We start from the raw sequence: 22,194 nt of genomic DNA, 5'->3' as shown, positions 1-22,194 counted from the left end.
ATTATTGGAGACTGCAATACAAAAAATGGAGAGGCAGGAGCACCAGGGATTGGGGAAGCACGGACTTGGTATCCAAGTGAGCCAGGGGAGCGAATGCAGGAGTTAAGTGTGGAGAATGAGCTCGTAATCACAAACACATGGATGAAAAAACCCAAGTGTAGACTGTACACATGGACTGGGCAACATAAAAATCAGATTGACGACATTCTCGTGACCAGAATATGGCGAAGTGCTGTGCAATCTGCCAATCCTCTGCCAAGCACAGACTGTGGGACAGATCATGAACTCCTTGTCGCAAAACTAATCAAATTGAGAAAGGTAAAACATATATATATATATATATATATATATATATATATATATATATATATATGTATATAAATTCCGACCAGCAATGACCTTGAAAATGTATCAAAACAACAAGCAATAAAGGATAAAAAAATCAAAAGCATTTTGCAGAGTTGTACTTGGTTGACAGAATGCCAGAGGAATTGTGGCAAGAGGTTGAAGACATTGTAAAAGAAGAGGCCAAAAACAACATTCCAAAAGCAAACAGAAAGAAGAAGACTAAATGGTTGTCAGAAGAGGCAATACATATTGTAAACAGAAGAAGAGAGTTTAGGATTGGAGTCCTTAAAGGGGGGTTGCAAAAGAAACAGGTGAAAGAAAGATGGAAGGACTATCATGAATCATGTGATCACATCACGTATCTTCTGGTTGAATGGCTTGCAGTAGCGGGAAAAATCGTCTGGTTGGCAGACAGACAGTTGTTCTTTACGGATGATGCAGTTTTACCGTGCGAGGCATAATCCAAGGCAATGCTCATCAGAACAGTTAGGAGGTGCGTCTGATGTATCAACGCCGAATGTGGTCATCATTGGTTAGATATTTATCGGTATGCTTTTCTGATGCAGGTAAATAAACCTGAAATCCAGATAGGTGACTCCGTTGGATGTTTAACTGATGTTGACCATATAATCTTTGTCTGTTTGATAGAGTCGCTGGACCGAGGCCTCTGGTTTGGAGGTGACGCTTTGGTGAAGGACTATGTCGAATGGAGATCGGGGGAGTGCTCGACACACTCCACATGTTTCGATATATATATATATATATATATATATATATATATATATATATATGTATATATATATATATATATATATGTATATATATATACAGTATATGTATATATATATATACAGTATATATGTATATATATATATATATTTACAGTATATATATATACAGTATATACATATATATATATATATATATATATATATATATATATATATATATATATATATATATATATATATATATATACCACCAGCTAAAAGTTTGAGAACACCCCCATTTTTTTGAGTTTTTACTGAAACAAGCAGTTCAAGTCCAGTGAATAACCTGAAATGGTACAAAGCGAAGCAGTAAACTGCCAGAGGTTAAAAAAAAAGTTTAGGTGACCAAAAACTGAAAAATAATGTAAATTTCAGAGTTGTTAAAAAAGGCCCTTTTCAGGGAACAAGTAATGAGTTAGCAACTGCAGCTGTTCTGCAGCAATGGAAGTAAATTAAACCTTGGAAGTTGATGCAAACAATTCCGACAGGTGTCCCAACTTTTGTTGATGAGTTGCAAACCCTCTGTCTGTGTCAAAGCAGTGTTGGAAGAGACTGTGTTGCTTCACCTTCTGAAGCATTATTTGGACAATATTGCACTGCAGGAAGTAGTATATTGCTATCATAATGGCGAGAAAAAGACAATTAACAAAGAAAGAAAGACTGACCATTATAACCCTTAAAAGTGTTGGTCTTTCCTTTAGAGAAATTGAAAGCCAAGGTGTCAGTGAGTACAGTTTCATGCACCATCAAAAGGCACTTGGAAACTGGAGGAAACTCTGACAGGAAGAGGTCTGGCAGACCCAAAGCCACAACACAATCAGAAGACAAGTTTCTGAGAGTCAACAGCTTGTGTGATAGGTGGCTCACAGGACAGCAGCTTCAAGTACAGCTTAACACTGGTCGAAGTAAGGAAGTCTCAGTTTAAACTGTGAAGAGAAGACTTCGAGCTGCAGGTTTGACAGGTCGAGTAGCATTAAGGAAGCCATTGCTAAGATGGCAAAATAAGAAAAAGAGGCTTGCCTGGGCCATGAAGCACTGCCAGTGGACTACTGAAAACTGGAAGGTCTTATGGACCGATGATTCAAAATTTGAAATCCTCGATTCATCACGCATCGTTTTTGTACGCCATCGAGTAGGTGAAAGGATGGTTCCTCAGTGTGTGACACCAACTGTCAAACATGGAGGAGGAAGCGTGATGATCTGGGGCTCTTTTGCTGGATCCAGAGTCGGCGACTTGCACAGAGTGACTGGCACCCTGAACCAAAAGGGCTACTACAGCATTTTGCAGCACCATGCAATACCCTCTGGTCTATGCCTAGTTGGTCAGGGGTTCATCCCACAGCAAGATAATGACCCAAAACATACCTCCAGGCTATGTCAGAACTACCTTAGAAGAAAACAACAAGATGGTAGGCTTCAAATCATGGAATGGCCAGCACAGTCTCCAGACTTAAACCCCATCGAGCTGGTTTGGGATGAACTGGACAGAAGGGTGAAAGCAAAGCAACCGACAAGTGCAACACATTTGTGGGAACTTCTGCAACAGTGTTGGGAAGAACTTTCCGAACAATATTTGATTTCCATTGTAGAAAGAATGCCACGAGTATGTTGGGCTGTTTTATCTGCAAAAGGTGGCTACTTTGATGAGTCAAATATTTCGATTCAATTTTGTTCAACAAAACGATTCCATGATTTCTTTTTTATCTGCAATTATTTATTTGTTCTCTGCTTTAATTTCAGAGTGCTTTGAAACATTAAACTGCTTAAATTTCAGTAAAAACTGGAAAAATGGGGGTGTTCTGTACTTTTGACTGGTAGTGTTTATATATATATATATATATATATATATATATATATATATATATATATATATATATATATATATATATATATATACATATATATACATATATATACATATATATATATATATATATATATATATATATATATATATATATATATATATATATATACATATATATACATACATATATACATATATATATATATACATATATATATATATATATATATATATATATAAACATATATATATATATATATATATATATATATATATATATATATATGCATATATCCCAATACACACTCACTCCATCATAGCTGAGGCCACTGATCATGACCCTCTAGCCCATTTTGAGAATATTTTCATGCATACTTTTTTAGGTCCATGGTTTTATGTATAAATAAGGAATTACTTTGAATTGACACAACATAATTTGTAAGCTGAAGTTATAGTGTGGGAATAAAGTGCCCCAAAGTGGCTTATTTAGTGATTTGGCTCACACGTTGTTCTATATACCTGAAACAGTTAAATTTACTTCGTGGGGACCTTAAGGGACTAGACATGACTAGTTGTCCCTTTTTAGAGGTGTGCAGTAATGAAATATGAGACATTAAAAGAAAAAAACTATGATAGGTGTGGTTTTAAATTTATTTTTTAAAGCATGAAATACAATAACTCTGGTAATAATGATATGGTACAAAATAACTGTATTGGGTGTCAATATGTTCGCAATTATGAGTATAACTACTGTACAATATTAAAACAATATACTAAGGCACTGTGGATGGGACTATGATGAAATCAGTCATTCCCTACACCATAAACTCATGACCTGAGAACTTTACAATTCACCTGCACAGAGTTATTGACATGTGCATGTAAAACAAACAAATGTGTCACTACGCTGCACATGTCGAAAAGACAATCTACCATGTGGTGCTGCTTGTGGTTGAAGAAAAGAGTGCCTCAACAATAACCACAATATGTTTGACAAGGAAGAATCTGATGAAGACTAAGGCTACAGCTATACATACACATTATGATGGAGAGAATTTGTGTAAACACTGTGATTTAGTTTCCTGCAGATACAGGCACAATTATCCAAAACAAATAAGACAACATTATCTACCATATAAAACACAATGTGTGTTTGTGTGTTTCTTTGTGTGATGTCTGTCCCCCTTCAAAACGACTATTTAAGAAGAGGTTTAAAGGCCAATCTTTTCACATGACTGTGTATTCACCACAACCTAGTTTTTCAGGATGAAAAAACCTCGAAAAACGTTTTGCATGAAAGAGAATTATGTCTCTTCTTTTGGAAATGTAGACGGTGACTTTCAACCAGGCCTCAATGGCAGTGTACAGAAGTGTTTTAAAAAAAAAAACAATAAATATAAGGTGCAGGGAGGTGAAATTCGCTACATGTGATGTGTAACATACGCAGAGTAAAATGAGTGTTCATTTACATACATGTGATGTCTCATAAATAAAGAAGATATAATCATATCTGATGCTAAGCCGAGGCTTCAGGCTTTGGCACACTCATGAGGCTGTACCCTCTAAATGAAAGGTCCCAGAAGATAAAGAAAATAGGGTGACATTTGTACATATAGTGTTTTAAAATAACGCATTTTCTTGCAACAAAACATCATATCTTCCAGTCTGAATATTTCTAATAAAATAATTCCAACCCGTCATTTTTATCAGGCTTTTATACGAGTTTATAATATATTTCGGATAAACAAAATAAAAATATAGGTAATTTTTGAACATTTTGTGGTTTTTGAAAAATAAAGGGGTAATACCTTACATTTTTGTTTGCCAATATTTTATGACTTATAATATTTCACAAGTGTTTGATGTTATTATATTCAGTAATAACAAAGGATTGTTTTGCGATATCAAGAGTCATTATGGAACATGCATGCGGTTAGTTATAAGCAATTATATTGGATCCTGACAGCGAAAAAGAAATGCAATTTCTGACACTTTTTAAAGATTTTGGATTCTGATAGTAAATTATGAGATATTAAAATATTGTTTCATGATTTGAGTTAGTCTAATAATTACGGCCATTTGACACAAATAGCAGGTGTTTTGTATCATTATCAGTGGAGTTATTGAATTTAGGGGTAAATCGAAAAAGTCTCGAAAAACGCAAGTTCCATAATTGGTAGAATATGTCGTAGTTTGGTAGTCCACACTTCTAGAAAGTGACAACCAGTCATTTATTGTGCATGGGGGTCCCCTTCGTGCATTTATGATAATTTACGGTATATAGACCAATGTGTGAAAGGGATTTATAAAATGGACCATGAGCTCCCACATTATTATGCTCTTTGAACAAAACAGAGAAACTATTTTGTACTCGTTCCACTCAGCACCTTTAAAGCATTGAAAAGCTCCATGCATATATCAATCAGCACTTCCTAAAAAATACTCTTCATATAATTTTCACATACCACAAGCCCACATGTCCACTGGCTTTCCATACGGATCTTTCCTTAATACCTCAGGGGACAGGTAACCAGGAGTACCAGCAAAACCTAAGGATAAATGGGGAAAGATACAAGAATATTAAGTATCAGACAATGTACATAAAATTCCCATGTAAAGGGATCAACTTCAGATGACCTCACAGAAAAACGGCATGATAACTAGTGACTTAATCCTTATGATGCCTGATCCAATAAACGGTAGTACATATATATGTATGTATATATATATATATATATATATATATATATATATATATATATATATATATATATATAATATATTTGTCAGAGTATTGAAGATATGTCACCATATTCTTTCATTAACTCTCCCCTTATAAGATAGGGGGGCTCATACGTACCTATTGTAGGTCTATTTTCAACAATTAGTGACCCCCAATTTTAATGGTACCACAGAGTTTCATAGACCTCTTGGAGTACGAAAGCACCATTTTGAAAAAATAAAAAATATTTTCTTTTTTTCTTCCTGCACTCCCAACATTCCCAATTTCTGAGCTGTATCAATTTCCGAGCTGTATCTCGGAGCTGGCTGGAACTTTCAGAATTACATTTTGCATCAATAATATGTGGTGGTGACATAATTTTTGACCTTGACCTAATTTTGGGGTCATGACCCAATTAAAGACATTTTAACATTTTTCACCCTAACTTGACTAAGGTTTGTCCAATTGGAATGAAATTGCCCTCCAGAGAAAGTTGCATTTATATCCTCGAGAAAGTTGCATTTATGCTTAATTTTTTACATTATACCCCTCCAAGTTAAAGGTCAAGGTCAAATGGTGGTCTGAAAAAAATAATGTAGTCACTGATGAAAGGAAAATAATTCATTTTTTGTCATCGCACAATTTTGTCAATGCAGAATCTCAAAGGCTGCTTGTCCTTCCAACATGTTTTTTCATCATAATAGTGGATCTGCACTGAAGTTATGCACGTCATATTTGTAACATGTCCTCAACCTAATTTTTTGGGATTGTGACCTAATGAGCAAAACCATCTTTTTTCACAACTTTAATAATTGACCTCTGATTTTCATGATATTGAGTTTTATGGATAGATTGTAGATGGAGACACATTTTCTTAATTTACACTCAATCGCTAAAATGTTGAATGTCAAAGTCATATCGTGGACTGAATAAAATATGCCATCATTTGATCATGACTAAGTCGCAGGCGATCAACAAGGGTAAGCCTCCCATGGTGATAGCTTTGTGACCACAGATATTCGATTCCATTTCATTGGGACAGTACTCTGTGCAGAGCGTTGGTGCTGCCGAAGCAGTTTCCTGGGCTGTTGGGCACAATCCTGGATGGATCACCACTCCAACGTAGGATACTCAAATGGCTCGATCATCCCAGCAAGCTGGTACTCATTTTGCTGACCTCAGAAGGATGACAAGCTGAGTCAACCCCACCTGGTATTAATTCAACAGCCAAGCAGGATTTGAACTCAGGACCCAAGGATCCTAAGCCCACCACCCTAACCATTAAGCCAACACCAGGCATATCACAGAAATCTAGTTTATGATAGTTATTATTAACTGACACTTTGTCTTAACAAAATAATTGAAGGGTGAATACATTTGAGAGGAAGCCAAAAATGGATGTGAGCAGTTTGAATGTGCTCTGGAGTGCATTCCAACTACCCCAGCCAGAGAAGATTGACTCAAACATAATCCATAAACTCATTAAATCAATCCCAAATGTAGTTGAGGCAGTTCTCAAGGAAAAAAATGGTCACACTGATTATTATTTACGATACGGAAAGACAGATTTGATTTTTCCTTTTATAAAAAGTGTTGGTATATCATCCTTAAGAGCTCATGGAAATCCCTTCAAAGTGCTTTTGGTTTCATATTACAATTACAATTATTTATTTTGTTTTTGTGTTTCGATTAATAACTTTCCTACTGGACACTTACTATATATACAGTATATATATATATATATATATATATATATATATATATATATATATATATATATATATATATATATATATATATCATAGAGGAAGCAGTAACAGAGAAATAAGGAAAGTTAAGGAAACATAGATTGAGAAAGAAATGGATAGTAAGTGGTGAATTGAAAGTCCAGAAAACACAAATCATACCAAACCAAGCCTGCTGTTCTCCCTGCACCTCAATCGCAAGGCCAAAGTCTGCCAGTTTAACAGCTGCTCCTTTACATTTGCTAGCAAGCAGCAGATTCTCTGGCTGGGGTAGGGAAGGTGATAAAGAAGAATATTATGAAAAGAGTGACAGGAGGGAATAAAACAATTCTGTATTGTTTTCCTGTGAGTAGCCATTATCACACACCTAATTGTGAGCACTGATGAATACATCAGTGATACAAACAAATAAGAGCTATACACAATATAATTGGCCGAAAGAGTGCATCAGTACAATATGTAAAGTCTTGGGATCATGACAATCTGCAGAACTCTGGGTTTCGACCATTTTGTTTTGCCATCAGATTATTTCACAGCTCACATGGCAGTTTATGTCCCGGTTTGCATTTTGTTGTGCAGGGTGGGCAATAAAACATAAAATATATAATAAATAGGTCAATAAACAGAAAATAAAAAACAATAAAAAGGTCAAAAACAGTACATCATAAAAAGGTCAATAAAAAAAAACAAAATAAAAAACATAATAAAAAGGTCAATAAAAAAAAATCGTAACAACACCAGTGACAGATATGAAAGAAATTTTATGTGAAATAAAGAATATGCTCGCTAAATTCAGCACAAAATTATCAGTCTGCAGGGGTGGCAAAGGAAGGCAAGACAAATAAAACAAATACCACTAACCTTTTAAAATACCTCAAATGGTAGTTGATCTGCTGTGAATAAAAGAGGAGTTAACATTTTGGGCTTAACCCATCGACACAACAAATGAAGAAAATAATATAATAAATGGCCTTCTTTCTAATAATTGGAAGGCCTTCTTTCTTTGGTCTGATCGGGGGGGGGGGGAGGGGGGTTAAATCCAAAACATTAACTCCTCTTTTAGTCACGCTAGATCAACTACCATTTGAGGTATCTTAAAAGGTTCGTGGTATTTGTTTAATTTGTTTTGCCTTTATGTTAAATATTGTATAACCCTGAAGTTCCAATACTTCAACCAAGTGTTCAATTTGACCTCCCTCCCTTTTATCCAATATATTTACTTACAGGCAGCAACAGGTTACACATCATTTTCTGAAGTGTCTTGCATAACTTCCAAGATATTCTGAATAAGTGCATATTTCAAACAAGAAAAAGAGCAATCAGAGATTGCAGACCATCGCCAGGACTTGTTTTGTGTCGTATATTTTGTGTGGTGTTTGTGTACTGATGTGTTCCATAATTAATTACAGACATAACTAGAACTGCCACTTTATAACTGCTGGCAGTGATGACCGGGCACCAAGACTCCCCGCTTTGATGCATCCCTGCTTTGATCGCATGTCTGACCATGACCCATGGCATTTATTATTGTTCAATTGAATTAAGAATGGGATTAAAATAAATTCAATTCATATCAAATGGAAGACCAATGAGGTACAGTCCTGCATTGGAGTAATCAGAAGGAACCCAACCAATCAAAAAGCAAAGATGAAGTCATCAGAAGGAACCTGGGTAGGATTTGCATTTCAGCTGCTAATCTATCCTCAAACCCATCAAGGCACAGCCAAGTGAGCCTTATTCAAAAAATAAAATAAAGTTAAATAAAAAAATTCTGGCTGCCAGACCATGCGTCCAACCAGGTTGACATTTAAAACATATATTTCCCATTACTACTAGATCATAATTGTGAAGGTTCACGTCAATTGATGAAGCGTTTTCAGAAAAAATAATTTTTTAAAGATTTTTGCTAAATCCAATATGGCTGCCAGACCATGTGACGTCAATTATTCGTGAATACCATGGTGTCCCAAAGGCTTGGAGAACATTTGTGTGAAGTTTCCCCTCGATCCGTCCAGCCGTTCTGGAGAAGAAGATTTTTATAGGTTTTAGGGTAAATCCAATATACAGTAGACAAGGCGTAAGTCGTCACCATCGGGACCGAGAAAAAAGTGACGACTTAGAAATGTGATGACTTACGCGTATGCGAACATTCATGATGACTGTGGGGTGAAGGATGAAGTCGCGCGTGGCTGAACACATATGTGTGAGAGCCGGCTATTGTACCAAAAGAAAAACACAATCCTCGGGGCATAGGTGGGGGTGAATTGGTGAGTTGGAAAGTGATTAAGCAATGATGGAATTCATGAATCAGTTTATCAAAAGTAAAGATAATGAACAACTCTGTAAGACAACTCGTATACCATCGGTGATGGTATGGTGACAAATTACATGACACACAGTCATCGTGGTGATGATTACCACTCAATGCCTATGTGTAAGTGAGTGTGGTAATGTACGAAACAAGCCAATATAAAACCATGATCGGACTTCAACACTAAGCTCGATCGATCCTTTACTTCTTCGCGAAGTAATCCATTATGTTTGACTGCCTCAAACTCTTGGGCATCTGGTGCATGAGAAAGGATTCAAACCGGTCATTGTATTCCATGATGTTGGCTGGGCAATCCTCCACCGAAAGACAGTATCGGCGAATATTTGGCCGAATCGGCTGAATCGGCCGAAACCAAATATTTGGCTGAGCCGACATTTGCCGAAACCAGATGATGAGCGCGTCATCGACATCTTCAAAGGACACACATTTCACGCATTTCACACTTCCCACCGGCCTCACGATCTTCTCCACTTGTCCAAATATCTTGCCCTTATTCTTCAAGATATCATTCAATGTCTGCCGTTTGATGTCCAACTTCTCAGCTATGTCTGTTTTCTTCATCAGTGGATTTGCCTCGCAAAACTGGATAATGTCGTATTTTTCGTGGTAGGTTTTAGTTGTAAGCTTACGCTTAGTCACCATTGTCCTGCCCGCAGTGCGATCAACGTGTGTACGCAGTTATAAATAGCCTATCACTGGCGGTGTACACCAATGAGCGAGCATCACGATTCCATGAAATCGGGCTTCTCATGAGGCAGCAGTTCCGTGTGACGAGTTAGGAGTGGTAATTTACTTGAGTTTCCATTACGTGGGAATGGACAACATCTGACGACTTAGACGAAGTGACGACTTAGAGATGACGACTTACAGAGGGATGACCCTTTATTCAAAGGGATTTAACATGAGATAAATTCGGGACCTAGTCTACTGTAGTTGCCAAACTATGTGACCTATGACATCATATGTGTGAACCTTTTGTTTCTCATGGATTGGTGATCATCGGTGTAGTTTCCCATCGAAGTGTTCAGCCACTTCAGAGAAGAAGGTTTTTGAAGGTTTAAAAAACCAAAAAAACAATATGGCTGCCGAATCATGTGACCAATGACATCATCAAATTTTTTTCTGTGGACCATTTTATCCCAAAATGACTCTCAAAATTCTTCATGCTGATCAAATGTAGCGTTCTACATATGTAATCATGACGTCATAACGAAGGCACCTATGTCATCATAAGATAATCACACTTATTCCCCATGATGGGTACTTTCCATGTGACAAGTTTTAATTTTTTCCTCCGTGAGATTTCGGAGATAGAGGTCCAAAGATTTTCCCTTTTTCCAACATGACTGCCACATTACGTGATCTATGATGTCATAATTATCAATAAAACATTCTACATGAGTAGTCGCTCCTATGATGAAAATTTCATCTCAATCCGACAAGTAGTTGCAGATAAAAACACCAAAGTTCAGTGTGGTTAAACAGACAGACAGACAGACAAACAAACAAATGGACCCAAATGCAATACCCTCTCCTCCAGCGAGGGTAATCAGCAATTGTGGTTGGTTTCAACAAAAAGCAATCTCTTTGACTAGTCTCCATAAAAAAAATAATCCAGCGGTGACAAGGCAGGGAATATGGAGAGCCACGGGAATGATTAGTTCTGTGACTGATAAGGCGATTTGGAAAATTTTCCTTCAACCAAACGAGACATTCATTTGAAGTTTGGGATGTGGTTCAAACTTGTTGAAACCACAGATTTTCATTACTTCTCACCCTGTAAGTCTTCGTCATGTGAAGATAATGATCTGATGTCACAGTTATTGCCATTTCAGGATTGAGGTATTCAACAAAATATGGACCGTAGATTACTAGTAACTAACCCAATCTACAACAGACGGTTATTTTCGGAGAATGAAGTGATGCCGCTTCATGTTCTTGTGGCGTTTCAAATCCCCAAAATCTGCAATTTTGGTTATTCGTCATCAAATTAATGCAAACATGACACTCATCAGAGGAAATCATGTCATCGATACTGAGGTCTTCATTTTGCTGTGCTTCAGATAAGCAGTTACATAATTCATACCATCTTCTTTATCATTTCATCAAGTGCCCGGAAAAGCTGAATTTTGTTCGGAAAAAGCCCAATGTCTTCTTCAGTATTCGTCGCACTTATGGGTGACTGATTCCTGTTTCAGCTGAGAGTCATCTTGTTGATTACATGGATTTATCTCCACGCATTGCCGTACAGCTTCAAGTCTCTGAGAGGCGAACAATAACATGCTATCCCGAACAGCCCTTATTTTCGTTTTGTAATGATCAGTATCTTTCATCTTTTGCAAAAATGCCGTTATTATTTTGTAAACAGATACAGGAGATGCTGGAAATCCCCTCTGAAATGCTCTCTGCACTGTCTTCAGTGACTTTGTGTCAATGTACGTGTCAAAAATAAGGATGCGCTGCTCCATGTAAAATTGTCCCATTATATTTAATACCTGCAACAACAACAAAAAAGCATTGTGTCACAGGCAATCAAAGAAAATTAAAAAAAAATTACAACCACATTACTAAAAAAATATGATCATGATCAAATGGTCCACCATATTTACCCATATGCAGTAGGATGATTCTTCTTATTTTGTATGCAGCACAAGGCTGTGGTGTAGCACCATTGGCAGAGGGCAAGTCTGTATAACTGTTGCAATGTTCTCCAAACAGGCAGGAAATTGAAAATTGTTCATGGTGCCGGAAATAGCTCACCTACTCTTCAAAAGGACACCATGCGATCTTTAACATCCACCGACTAATGCCAGCAGATGGGACACCCATTTAACATCCATCTGAGAGATGGCACACACATTGATGAATCACCCTGCCTGTGAAGCACCAAGATGACAGTTTATATCTGTGCCAAGATTCAAACCCAAGCAAGACAGCTCAGAGGCAAGTGAACATACCTATAGGCCATCCTGTCAGCCACTGTGTTGATGATAATCTGCCTTTAGTTGGTCATATATACATCCCAATTTACTCAGATGCAGATGAATGGTACTTTGCCCGACTTTTTCAGATATTCTCCAGCTTTGGATGTGCAATTGTCCCTTCTGGGTGAAAGCTTTCATGTCTTCAGAGTATAATTCTTTAGGATATGTACAGACATTGCAGGATGTCATTCTTAATCACTTCATTCCACAAAAAGTTCTTGTCCCCAGGCTACTCTTTTATATGCATGTTTTTGACAGGTAATCACCAACATACGTACAACAAAGTTTTCCTTTAAAGTCTCTAAATCTGCAGTCTATACACTGATAGTTTTAACAAGCTTGACGAGCACTCTTTAAATTTTAACGAACTTGATGTTTTCGTTGATCACAAATTTCATAAATATTTGCCACCACCTTGATTTTCAGCACATGCAATAAAAGCATTTTGGTATCGATTACAAACATAAAGGAAGCCAATTATTTTGGGGAAGGGCCTACTAACAGGCCTACAGGCCTACTAACATGAATCTCCAAAATTCCCACAAGTATACTTTGTTGGAGATACTGAGTGACAGGCTCAGCAACAATGCCGCAAAATACCTGGACTGAAAAATGAAATCTTCACAGCTCTGCAAGAAATGTTGCACAACTCAAACAATTATGTGCAAAGCTTTAAGTATGCCATGGAACATTTTGAGTCACCAGTTTACAAAATTGTCATCAGGGCTGACAAGACACCAGTTGGTCACCATGAACGAAGCTTCAACGCCCCAACCACAAGTGAAGTGGAAATCATTATGGTGGGTACTGAACATGGCCCTCGCGATATAGTGCTTCAGCAACATGACAAGCAAATCAACAGAATTGCTGACACTCATTGAAGCTATGATGCTTTGTAGTATCCACTGATCTTCTGCCAGGGAGAAGATGGGGTACAACTTTCTCATTCAACAACTTCCATTGGACAGTCAAACCGTTCAAAAAAAGTAAGCGCCTCTGATTTCTGTGCTTACCGCATGATGGTGCGATAAAATGATTTTAACCACCTTCTGCGATGCAAAGATTTATTTCACCAGTTTGTATGCTACGATTGAAAGTGAGAGGCTGCTCTTCATTTGACATAATCAACAGATATTGCATGCAGAAAGCTACGTTCATCTGAGAGATTAACTCAATCATGACAATAATGCAAGCAACATTGGTCAGCACATCATTCTGCCTTCACCTTTCACTGGCTCACCTAGGTACATGCATGAACGTATTCAGGATGCCATGACTTATGTCAGATAGTTTGGAAGCCCTGACCTTTTTGTTACCTTCACCTGCAATCCTGCCTGGGCAGAGGTAAAAGATTAGCTTATTCAAGGTCAAACAGCACAACATTGTCATGACCTGCTTGGAAGAGTGTTCCATCAGAAACAGAGCAAACTAATGCATCTCTTGAAAGACTGCAACATTTTGAGTCAAGTGCAGTGCTATTTCTTCACAATTGAGTGGCAAAAACAGGCCTGTCACATTCACACAACCTCATCTGGGTGACGGAAAAAGATCAAAGCAGAATAAATTGACGACCTCATCCGCACAGAGCTCCCTGACCCAGAAGTAGACTCTGAGCTATTTGCCAATGTCAAGAGTCACATGATTCATGGACCAGGTGGTCATCTAAACCAATCATCTCCATGCATGAAAGGCAATACCTGCACCAAGAACTTCCCGAAGAACTTCATACAGGAAACACAAACAGGAGTTGGTGGCTATCCTGCCTACAGAAAACGAAACCAGATGATGGCAGGCACGCAGCTCGGCTCAACATTTGTGGAGGCCAAGAAATTGAAGTGGACAATTGCTGGGTGGTCCCATACAGTCCCCTCCTGTCAAGAATTTTCAAGGCATACTTGAACGTGGAATATTGCAATTCAATCAAAGCAATCAAATATATCTGAAAATATGTCCACGGAAGTAGCGATATGGCCATATTTGGACTGGATGATGACGAGCAGGAACAGATGAAGTGGAAAGATATCAGATGGGTCGATATATAAGCAGTAATGAGGCATTATGGAGAATTTTGAACTTCCACATTCATGAGCGCAATCCAACTGTGGTAAAACTTGCAGTTCATCTTGAGAACGGACAGCGTGTCCACTTCACTGAGGAAAATGTCAGACAAAGATTGGAGACAACACCACAAACCACACATTCGAAAATAATGATGGCAAAGAAGGAAGCAGGAAAAATAAGTTGACAGTCACCAGAAATGTGATCAAGTGATGCCATCAAGTGATCCCGTCAGGTCAGGTTCGATCTGTGACCTGCTACAGGTACCATGTAAACCTGTACTAACCTGTTCCATGGTCGGGTTGTCGGCGACTAAACCATCTCCCCCACCAGGTTTTCTGGTGAGGAGGGTGTTTGGATATGGACACCCAGCAGGATTAAAAACAAAACCTGTCAAAGGGCGGAGGAGCTCCTTGTGAGCCAACGGCCATCCATATCTAGTGCCCAACTGTGTCTGCGGATGTCCTCCTGCAGTTGGGTTACTTCTTATTAGGAGGTTGGTGGCAGGATTTGCACTCCGGCCACCGTAAAACCCTTCATTCCGCAAAACGCAAAAACGCAAAAAAATCTGAAAACCCACTCCGTGGGAGTACCTCCTGTGCAGCTTCCCTTCGCAGGGCAGCTCACCGGATGACGGGATTGGGGCAAAGCCTTCGAGACCCCCAATCTTTGATGATAGGAGGGAAACCACGGGGTAACATCCCTGGGTCAGATTGCGGGAGAGTGTGTCGGAGTGGTGCTGAGGTGTCGTCCACCAGACGGCGGTCTCCTTGGGTGAACCTGAGGCGGTCCCTTCGGGTGGGTGCCTGGAATGTCCTAACCTAAGAGAGGATGATCACCTGTCTCTGTTATCATCTGAGCTCAAGCGTTTGGACATCGGGATTGCAGCTCTCTCTGAGGTTCGGAGACCAGATTGCGGCGAGATAATGGTGGGTGGTTACACCTACTATTGGTCTGGTCGCTCTGATGGTTACCATACCCAAGGAGTTGCTGTAGCTGTGTCCAATAAGCTGACCCCAATGATAATTGAGGTAACACCGGTCAACGAGTGTATTATGAGATTAAGGATTCGTCACTCCTTCAGTGTCATTTCCCTGGTCTCTGTTTATGCTCCGACTGAGGCGAGTGATCTCACCGTGAAGGATGCATTCTACGCCACACTCGAGTCTGTGGTTGATCAGTGCCCCAGACGAGACACACTTCTAGTCTTGGGGGATTTCAATGCATCGACTGGAACTGATAGGGATGGTTATGAGGTGTGTGTTGGTCCCCATGGGTCAGGAACTATGAACCAGAATAGCACTAAGTTCCTTGACTTTGCAAGAAGTCATGGACTTAGGGTGGCTGGTTCATGGTTTCAGCGCCCACAAGCTCATTGCTGGACTTGGTATTCCAACGCTGGCGGTGTGGCAAAGGAGATTGACCATGTCCTCATTGACGGTCGCTGGAGGATTATCCAGAACTGCAGGGTCTACCAGAGTGCTCAGTTCCTCAATACTGACCACAGGCTTGTTGTAGCAACTCTAAAGCTGCACCTTAAATCCTGGAGAATGGTACCATCCCAGCCTAGGCTGGATGTTGCCAAGCTCAGGGATGAGAGAGTAGCTGAGGAGTTTGCGAACAGGCTGAGTGGACACTTGGGGGGTCTGGGTGCTTTGGGGGGTCCTGAAGAGTTGTGGAGCGCCTTCAAGACCACCGTCCTTGATGTTGCCGGTGGATGTCTTGGAGCTCACCGCAGGGCAAAGAAGAATTTTGTCTCTCAAGGGTCACTAGATACCGTTGACCAGAGTCGCAGGGCCAGGCTGAATGGCAGAGCTGAGCTGTTCAGGGAGCTGAGGCGTAAAACTGTACGTGCACTGAGGGTGGACAAGGAGGCCTATGTGCGAGGAATCTGTGAGGGGGTAGAGCATCACCTGTGGACAGGTGATTCTCGTCCCGCTTACAGGGAAATTCGCGCATTACGTTCATCCAAGCCCATCCCTCGGAGCACTGCAGTTAGAGCAGAGAGTGGTAGGCTCTTGACAGAGGAGTCTGAAGTGAAGGCCCGCTGGGCTGGTTACTTTGAGCGGTTGTACCAGGCTGATCCCCCAGCTGTCGAGTTGGACGTCAAGGTTGTTACAATCCCTGTTGCTGACCCTCGAATCAACTGTGGTCCACCTTCGCTTGTGGAAACACGGGCTGCGGTGAACCAGTTGAAACGGGGCAAAGCTCCAGGGATCTGTGGCATCCATGCCGAACTTCTCAAGGCTGGTGGAAATGCTGCACTCGTGTCGTTGCATGCAGTTTTGTGCTCTGCCTGGAACACAGGCATCATCCCAACTGACTGGAAGAGGGGCCTTGTTGTCCCTCTCTGGAAAGGGAAGGGTGATCGCCAAGACTGCAACAACTACCGAGGGGTGATGCTGCTCTCAGTGCCGGGCAAGGTCTTTGCTCGGATAATTCTTGATAGGGTTCGCCACCATCTGCTTGAGCATCAGCGTCCAGAGCAGTCAGGCTTTACACCAAAGAGGTCAACGATTGACCGTATCCTTGCCCTTCGTGTCCTCACCGAACGCAGACGAGAGTTTCGGCAGGGGCTGCTTGCAGCCTATGTTGATCTCTGTAAAGCGTTCGATTCAGTGAATCGGGATGTCCTCTGGAGGATTCTTGGTCTCCGTGGGGTGCCACCAAAACTGATCGATCTGATGTCTGAACTCTACTCTGGTACTGAGAGTGCTGTGAAGTGTGGTGGTACCATCTCTGACTTATTTTCAGTTGTTACTGGAGTTCGTCAGGGATGTGTACTTGCCCCCACACTTTTCAGCACTTGTATGGACTGGATTTTAGGGAGGATGTCAGAGAGATCAAGTTGCGGTGCATCGTTTGGGAATGTCAAGATCTCGGACCTTGATTTTGCAGATGATGCAGTCATCTTTGCGGAGGCTTTAGACATCCTCTTGGGGGCCCTCGAGGTGCTGAATGAGGAGTCGGAGCTGCTGGGATTATGGGTTTCTTGGGTCAAAACTAAGATCCAGGCTTTCGGTGACATCTTGGATGCTGCTGTCCTGTCTGTGTCTGTTTGTGGTGAGGATGTTGAGGTCGTGGAGAGATTCACTTACCTTGGCAGTGATATTCATGTCTCTGCTGGCTACGAGTCAGAGGTCAATAGACGTCTGCGTCGGGCCTGGGGAGTCATGGATTCACTGGATCATGGGGTGTGGCGCTGCCGGTACCTGTGCGGGAGGACGAAAGTCCAAGTCTTCAGGTCCTTGGTACTTCCAGTCTTGCTCTATGGGTGCGAGACTTGGACTCTGACCAAGGATCTGAGACGGAGACTTAATTCCTTTGGTACCAGGTGTCTTCGGAGAATCCTTGGCTATCGCTGGTCGGATTTTGTGTCCAACGAGCGGTTGCTGAGAGAGACTCGGATGAAATTTGTTACCTGCATAGTCCGTGAGCGTCAGTTGCAGCTGTATGGACATGTGGCTCGTTTTCCTGACGCTGATCCTGCTCACCAGATTCTCTCAGCGAGGGAGTCTCATGAGTGGAGGAGGCCAGTGGGCCGACCACGTGCCTCATGGTTGCAGCAGGTTGACCATCATCTCAAGGAGATGGGGATGGGCCTGGAATCTGCCTGGGGGATGGCCAGACGGAGGCCCCTGGAGTACCGGCGGAAAGTGGACGCAGCGACGCGCTGTTCTGGCACATGCTCCCATACCTGACCTGATTGGAAGGGTCCATACAGGTCACCCTAACAATTATGAGTGTTTCTACTTGCGCATGCTCCTCACACTGTCAAAAGGCCAACCGATTTTCAAGATCTCCACACCTTTGAAGGGAGAGTCTGCAAGACTTACCGTGAAGCTTGCCATCTCCATGCCCTATTGGAAGATGATAGGCATTGGGATGCAACACTTGAAGAAGCTGCCGAAACTCAAATGCCTGTCCAACTGTGACAACTTTTTGCGATTATGCTTCAGACATGTGGCCTCTCAAGTCCTATCCAAACTTTGGGAAAAACACAAAGAGATCATGGCAGAAGACATTTTGTTGAAAGTGCAGAAGCAGAATCCACAACAAGACATCATCGACAATGATGCCATCTTCAATGAGGCTCTCATGAGATTGGAGGATCAACTCGTTGCACTGGGAGCAACAGATGTGTCAAACTTTGGACTTCCTGTGCCAGACCGGAATGCAGAGAACGGTGTTGCTCAAGAGCTGCTTTGAGAAACAAATTACAATGTCAAAGAGCTATCGGAGTTTGTTGAAAGAAATGAACCAATGTTGGTTCATGATCAAAACATTACATTGACAAAGATCATGGAAAGCATGGAAAATGAAGAAGGAAAGCTCTTCTTCCTTGATGCTCCAGGAGGGACTGGAAAAAAACGTTTGTGACAAACCTTCTGTTTGCCAAATTATGACAAAGGAAAACGGTTGCTCTGGCAGTTGCTTTGAGTGGCATTGCTGCCACTTTGCTTGAAGAAGGACAAACTGCACACTTAGCGTTCAAACTGTCGCTTAACCTTGCCCACGACGAAACTCCCACTTGCAATATTGGGATGGCAAGTGCCAAAGCCAAGCTGCTACGCCAATGCCACCTCATTGTTTGGGATGAGTCAACCATGTCCCACAAACGTGCCTTTGAAACCCTCGATCGCACTCTGCAGGACCTCCGTACTGAAAAAAAGACTCACGGGAAGATTAACCATCATGATGTCTGGTGATATCAGGCAAACGTTGCCAGTTATTCCTCGAGGAACAAAAACAGATGTGGTCAATGCATGTCTCAAGGCCTCCTATCTGTGGCAGCATGTGACGAGACTTGAACTCAAGACGAATACGCAAGTCCATCTTCATGCTGACGAGACATCACAACACTTTGCTCATCAGCTTCTCCAACTTGGTAATGGACAGATTCCAGTTAATATAACTGATGGACACATTCATATTGTTTTTGGTAACTTGTTGAACTCAGAAGAGCAGTTGATGGCCAAAATCTTTTCAAACATACAGATCCACTATGGCGACCACAAATGGCTTTATGAAAGGGCAATCCTTGTCCCGAAGAACAAAACGGTTAACTCCATCAACTACAAATTGCACCAAATGTTTTCTGGGGAACAAAAACGCCACAAATCACTTGATAGAGTGTCTGACCTGGACCAAGTGGTCAATTACCCAGTCAAATGCCTTAATTCACTGGAGATTCCCAGAATTCCACAACACAACCTGGTGTTGAAAGAAGGAACGCCAATTATGCTATTGCGAAACTTAGACCCACCAAAGCTCTGCAACAGAATCAGACTTGTAATCAAAAGAATGATGGCTCACATCTTGGAAGCCACCATAATGACTGGAAAGGCAAAAGGTGAATACGTATTCATCCCAAAAATCCCTTTCATGCCATTGGACCTTCCTTTCGAATTGAAGCGGCTTCAATTCCCCATACGCCCACGTTTCGCTATGAGTATTAACAAAAGCCAAGGACAGACACTGAAAGTAGTCGGCCTGAATCTGAAAACACCGGTGTTTTCACTTGGGCAACTCCATGTCGCATGCACCAGAGTTGGCAGTGTTGACAATCTTTACCTTCTGCTTCCTCAGAGCAGGACCACAATTAATGTTGTTTACCAAGAAGCATTGCATGATCTGTTATGGTGTGTGGCTGTGGGATGATTTGGGGGGTTAGGTGGAGGGGGGTTGGGCAGAACAACAAATTGATGATTTCAGTAATTTTTAGTTTTTGTCCCTTTTCATGCTCTGAAGCGTTCGTGTCTGTGTAAAATATATAAAGCGTTAAAATATATAAAGCTGAGGAGTTAGGAAGGCTAAATAAATTAGAGGATTAAAAGCAACAGGATGAACACGATGGCCGAGAGGTAACACACATGTGTTCCAAGTTACCAAGTTACCGGACCTGCATTCGAATCCTGACCCAACTATAAACTGTCCTCTCGTCATTTCACAGGCAGGGTGATTCATCAATGTGTGTGCTCAGATTGATGTTAAACTTGGTGTCACATATGCCAGATTTTCAACCCCTCTCTTCCCTCCATCCTCTTCCCTCCAATCTCTCTCATATATTTCATGACTCGCGATTTCTTTTTTCATTGTTGTACATATTTTGACGAAAGACAGTAGAAAATGATTCGCTTCATATTTATTTGGCCTATAACAGAGATTATCTGTCTCCGTCTCTGTCTCTATGTCTGTGTCTCTCTCTCTGTCTGTGTGTCTCTCTCTCTCTCTCTCTCTCTCTCTCTCTCTCTCTCTCTCTCTCTCTCTCTCTCTCTCTCTCTCTCTCTCTCTCTCTCTCTCTCTCTCTCTCTCTCTCTCTCTCTCTCTCTCTCTCTCTCTCTCTCTCTCTCTCTCTCTCTCTCTCTCTCTCTCTCTCTCTCTCTCTCTCTCTCTCTCTCTCTCTCTCTCTCTCTCTCTCTCTCTCTCTCTCTCTCTCTGTCTGTCTGTCTGTCTGTCTCTCTCTCTGTCTGTCTCTCTCTCTCTCTGTCTGTCTCTCTCTCTCTCTCTCTCTCTCTCTCTCTCTCTCTCTCTCTCTCTCTCTCTCTCTCTCTCTCTCTCTCTCTCTCTGTCTGTCTCTCTGTCTCTCTCTCTCTCTCTCTCTCTCTCTCTCTCTCTCTCTCTCTCTCTCTCTTACTCTCTCTCTCTCTCTCTCTCCATCTCTATCCATCTCTCTCTCTCTCTCTCTCTCTCTCTCTCTCTCTCTCTCTCTCTATCTCTCTCTCTGTGCTGTCTGTCTCTGTCTCTGTCTCTGTCTCTGTCTCTGTCTCTGTCTCTGTCTCTGTCTCTCTCTCTCTCTCTCTCTCTCTCTCTCTCTCTCTCTCTCTCTCTCTCTCTCTCTCTCTCTCTCTCTCTCTCTCTCTCTCTCTCTCTCTCTCTCTCTCTCTCTCTCTCACCCCTGCTGGTCGTTGGTGAGTCGTGCATGGGTGTGGCGTCATGGCGGCTCTGTGTGTGCAGCTGTGAGTACTGTGCTGTGTTCGTGTTGTTCCTGTCCCTATTTCGTTTCCCTCTGTGTCCCCGTACGTGTTTGTGGAGTTTTTTTCCCTGTTTCCCTTCCTGCTGAGACGAGAGAGAGAAGGAGAGCGCGCACGGTCGGTGCTTTGTGGGTTTTCCTTGAAACCTTCGGGTTTCTGGGCCTACTTTTTCATCTGCCTTGTTTTCATAGGCCTGCCGTTTATCGGTGGTTTAGCTTCTTCCTTATACTCTTCTTTTCCCTTATACTTCATTTGACCCCACTTGCTGGTTGCTTGTGACGGTTTTCCTTTGTTAAACTTAAACTTCTCTTCTTTTGCTTTAAGCTATGGCAAACGGACGTTTGCACAATAGTGTGTACGAGTCACTCACTCGGAAAAATGGAGTGACAATTACTCCACCTGATGGAGTTAGTGTTGAGAACGTGGTGATGGCTCTGGGAGAGCTCGTAGGAAT

At 41.3% G+C, this 22,194-nt stretch overlaps 1 protein-coding gene across 8 annotated transcripts in view; it reads right to left on the bottom strand.

The window, feature by feature from the left end:
* The window catches only part of LOC147018714 (calcium/calmodulin-dependent protein kinase type II subunit alpha), a 226,493-nt gene that overhangs the window by 81,743 nt on the left and 122,556 nt on the right, over positions 1-22,194 (bottom strand). For all 8 annotated transcript variants that reach the window (XR_015062497.1, XR_015062499.1, XM_085898674.1 and 5 more), the window contains 2 exons: positions 7,555-7,657; positions 5,391-5,474 (listed from right to left, as the gene is read on the bottom strand). Coding sequence is in view for 6 of the 8 variants with exons in the window: in XM_085898674.1 (XP_085754800.1) it covers positions 5,391-5,474; positions 7,555-7,657 (187 nt within the window). In the remaining 2 variants the exon portion in view is untranslated. The remainder of the gene's footprint in view (positions 1-5,390; positions 5,475-7,554; positions 7,658-22,194) is intronic.

Source organism: Eptatretus burgeri, chromosome 10 (assembly GCF_056783735.1).
Source record: "Eptatretus burgeri isolate ZD-2024b chromosome 10, Ebu_testis_v1, whole genome shotgun sequence".
In the NCBI taxonomy this organism is placed as follows: domain Eukaryota; kingdom Metazoa; phylum Chordata; class Myxini; order Myxiniformes; family Myxinidae; genus Eptatretus; species Eptatretus burgeri.
This window is presented reverse-complemented; position numbering and strand designations above follow the sequence as displayed.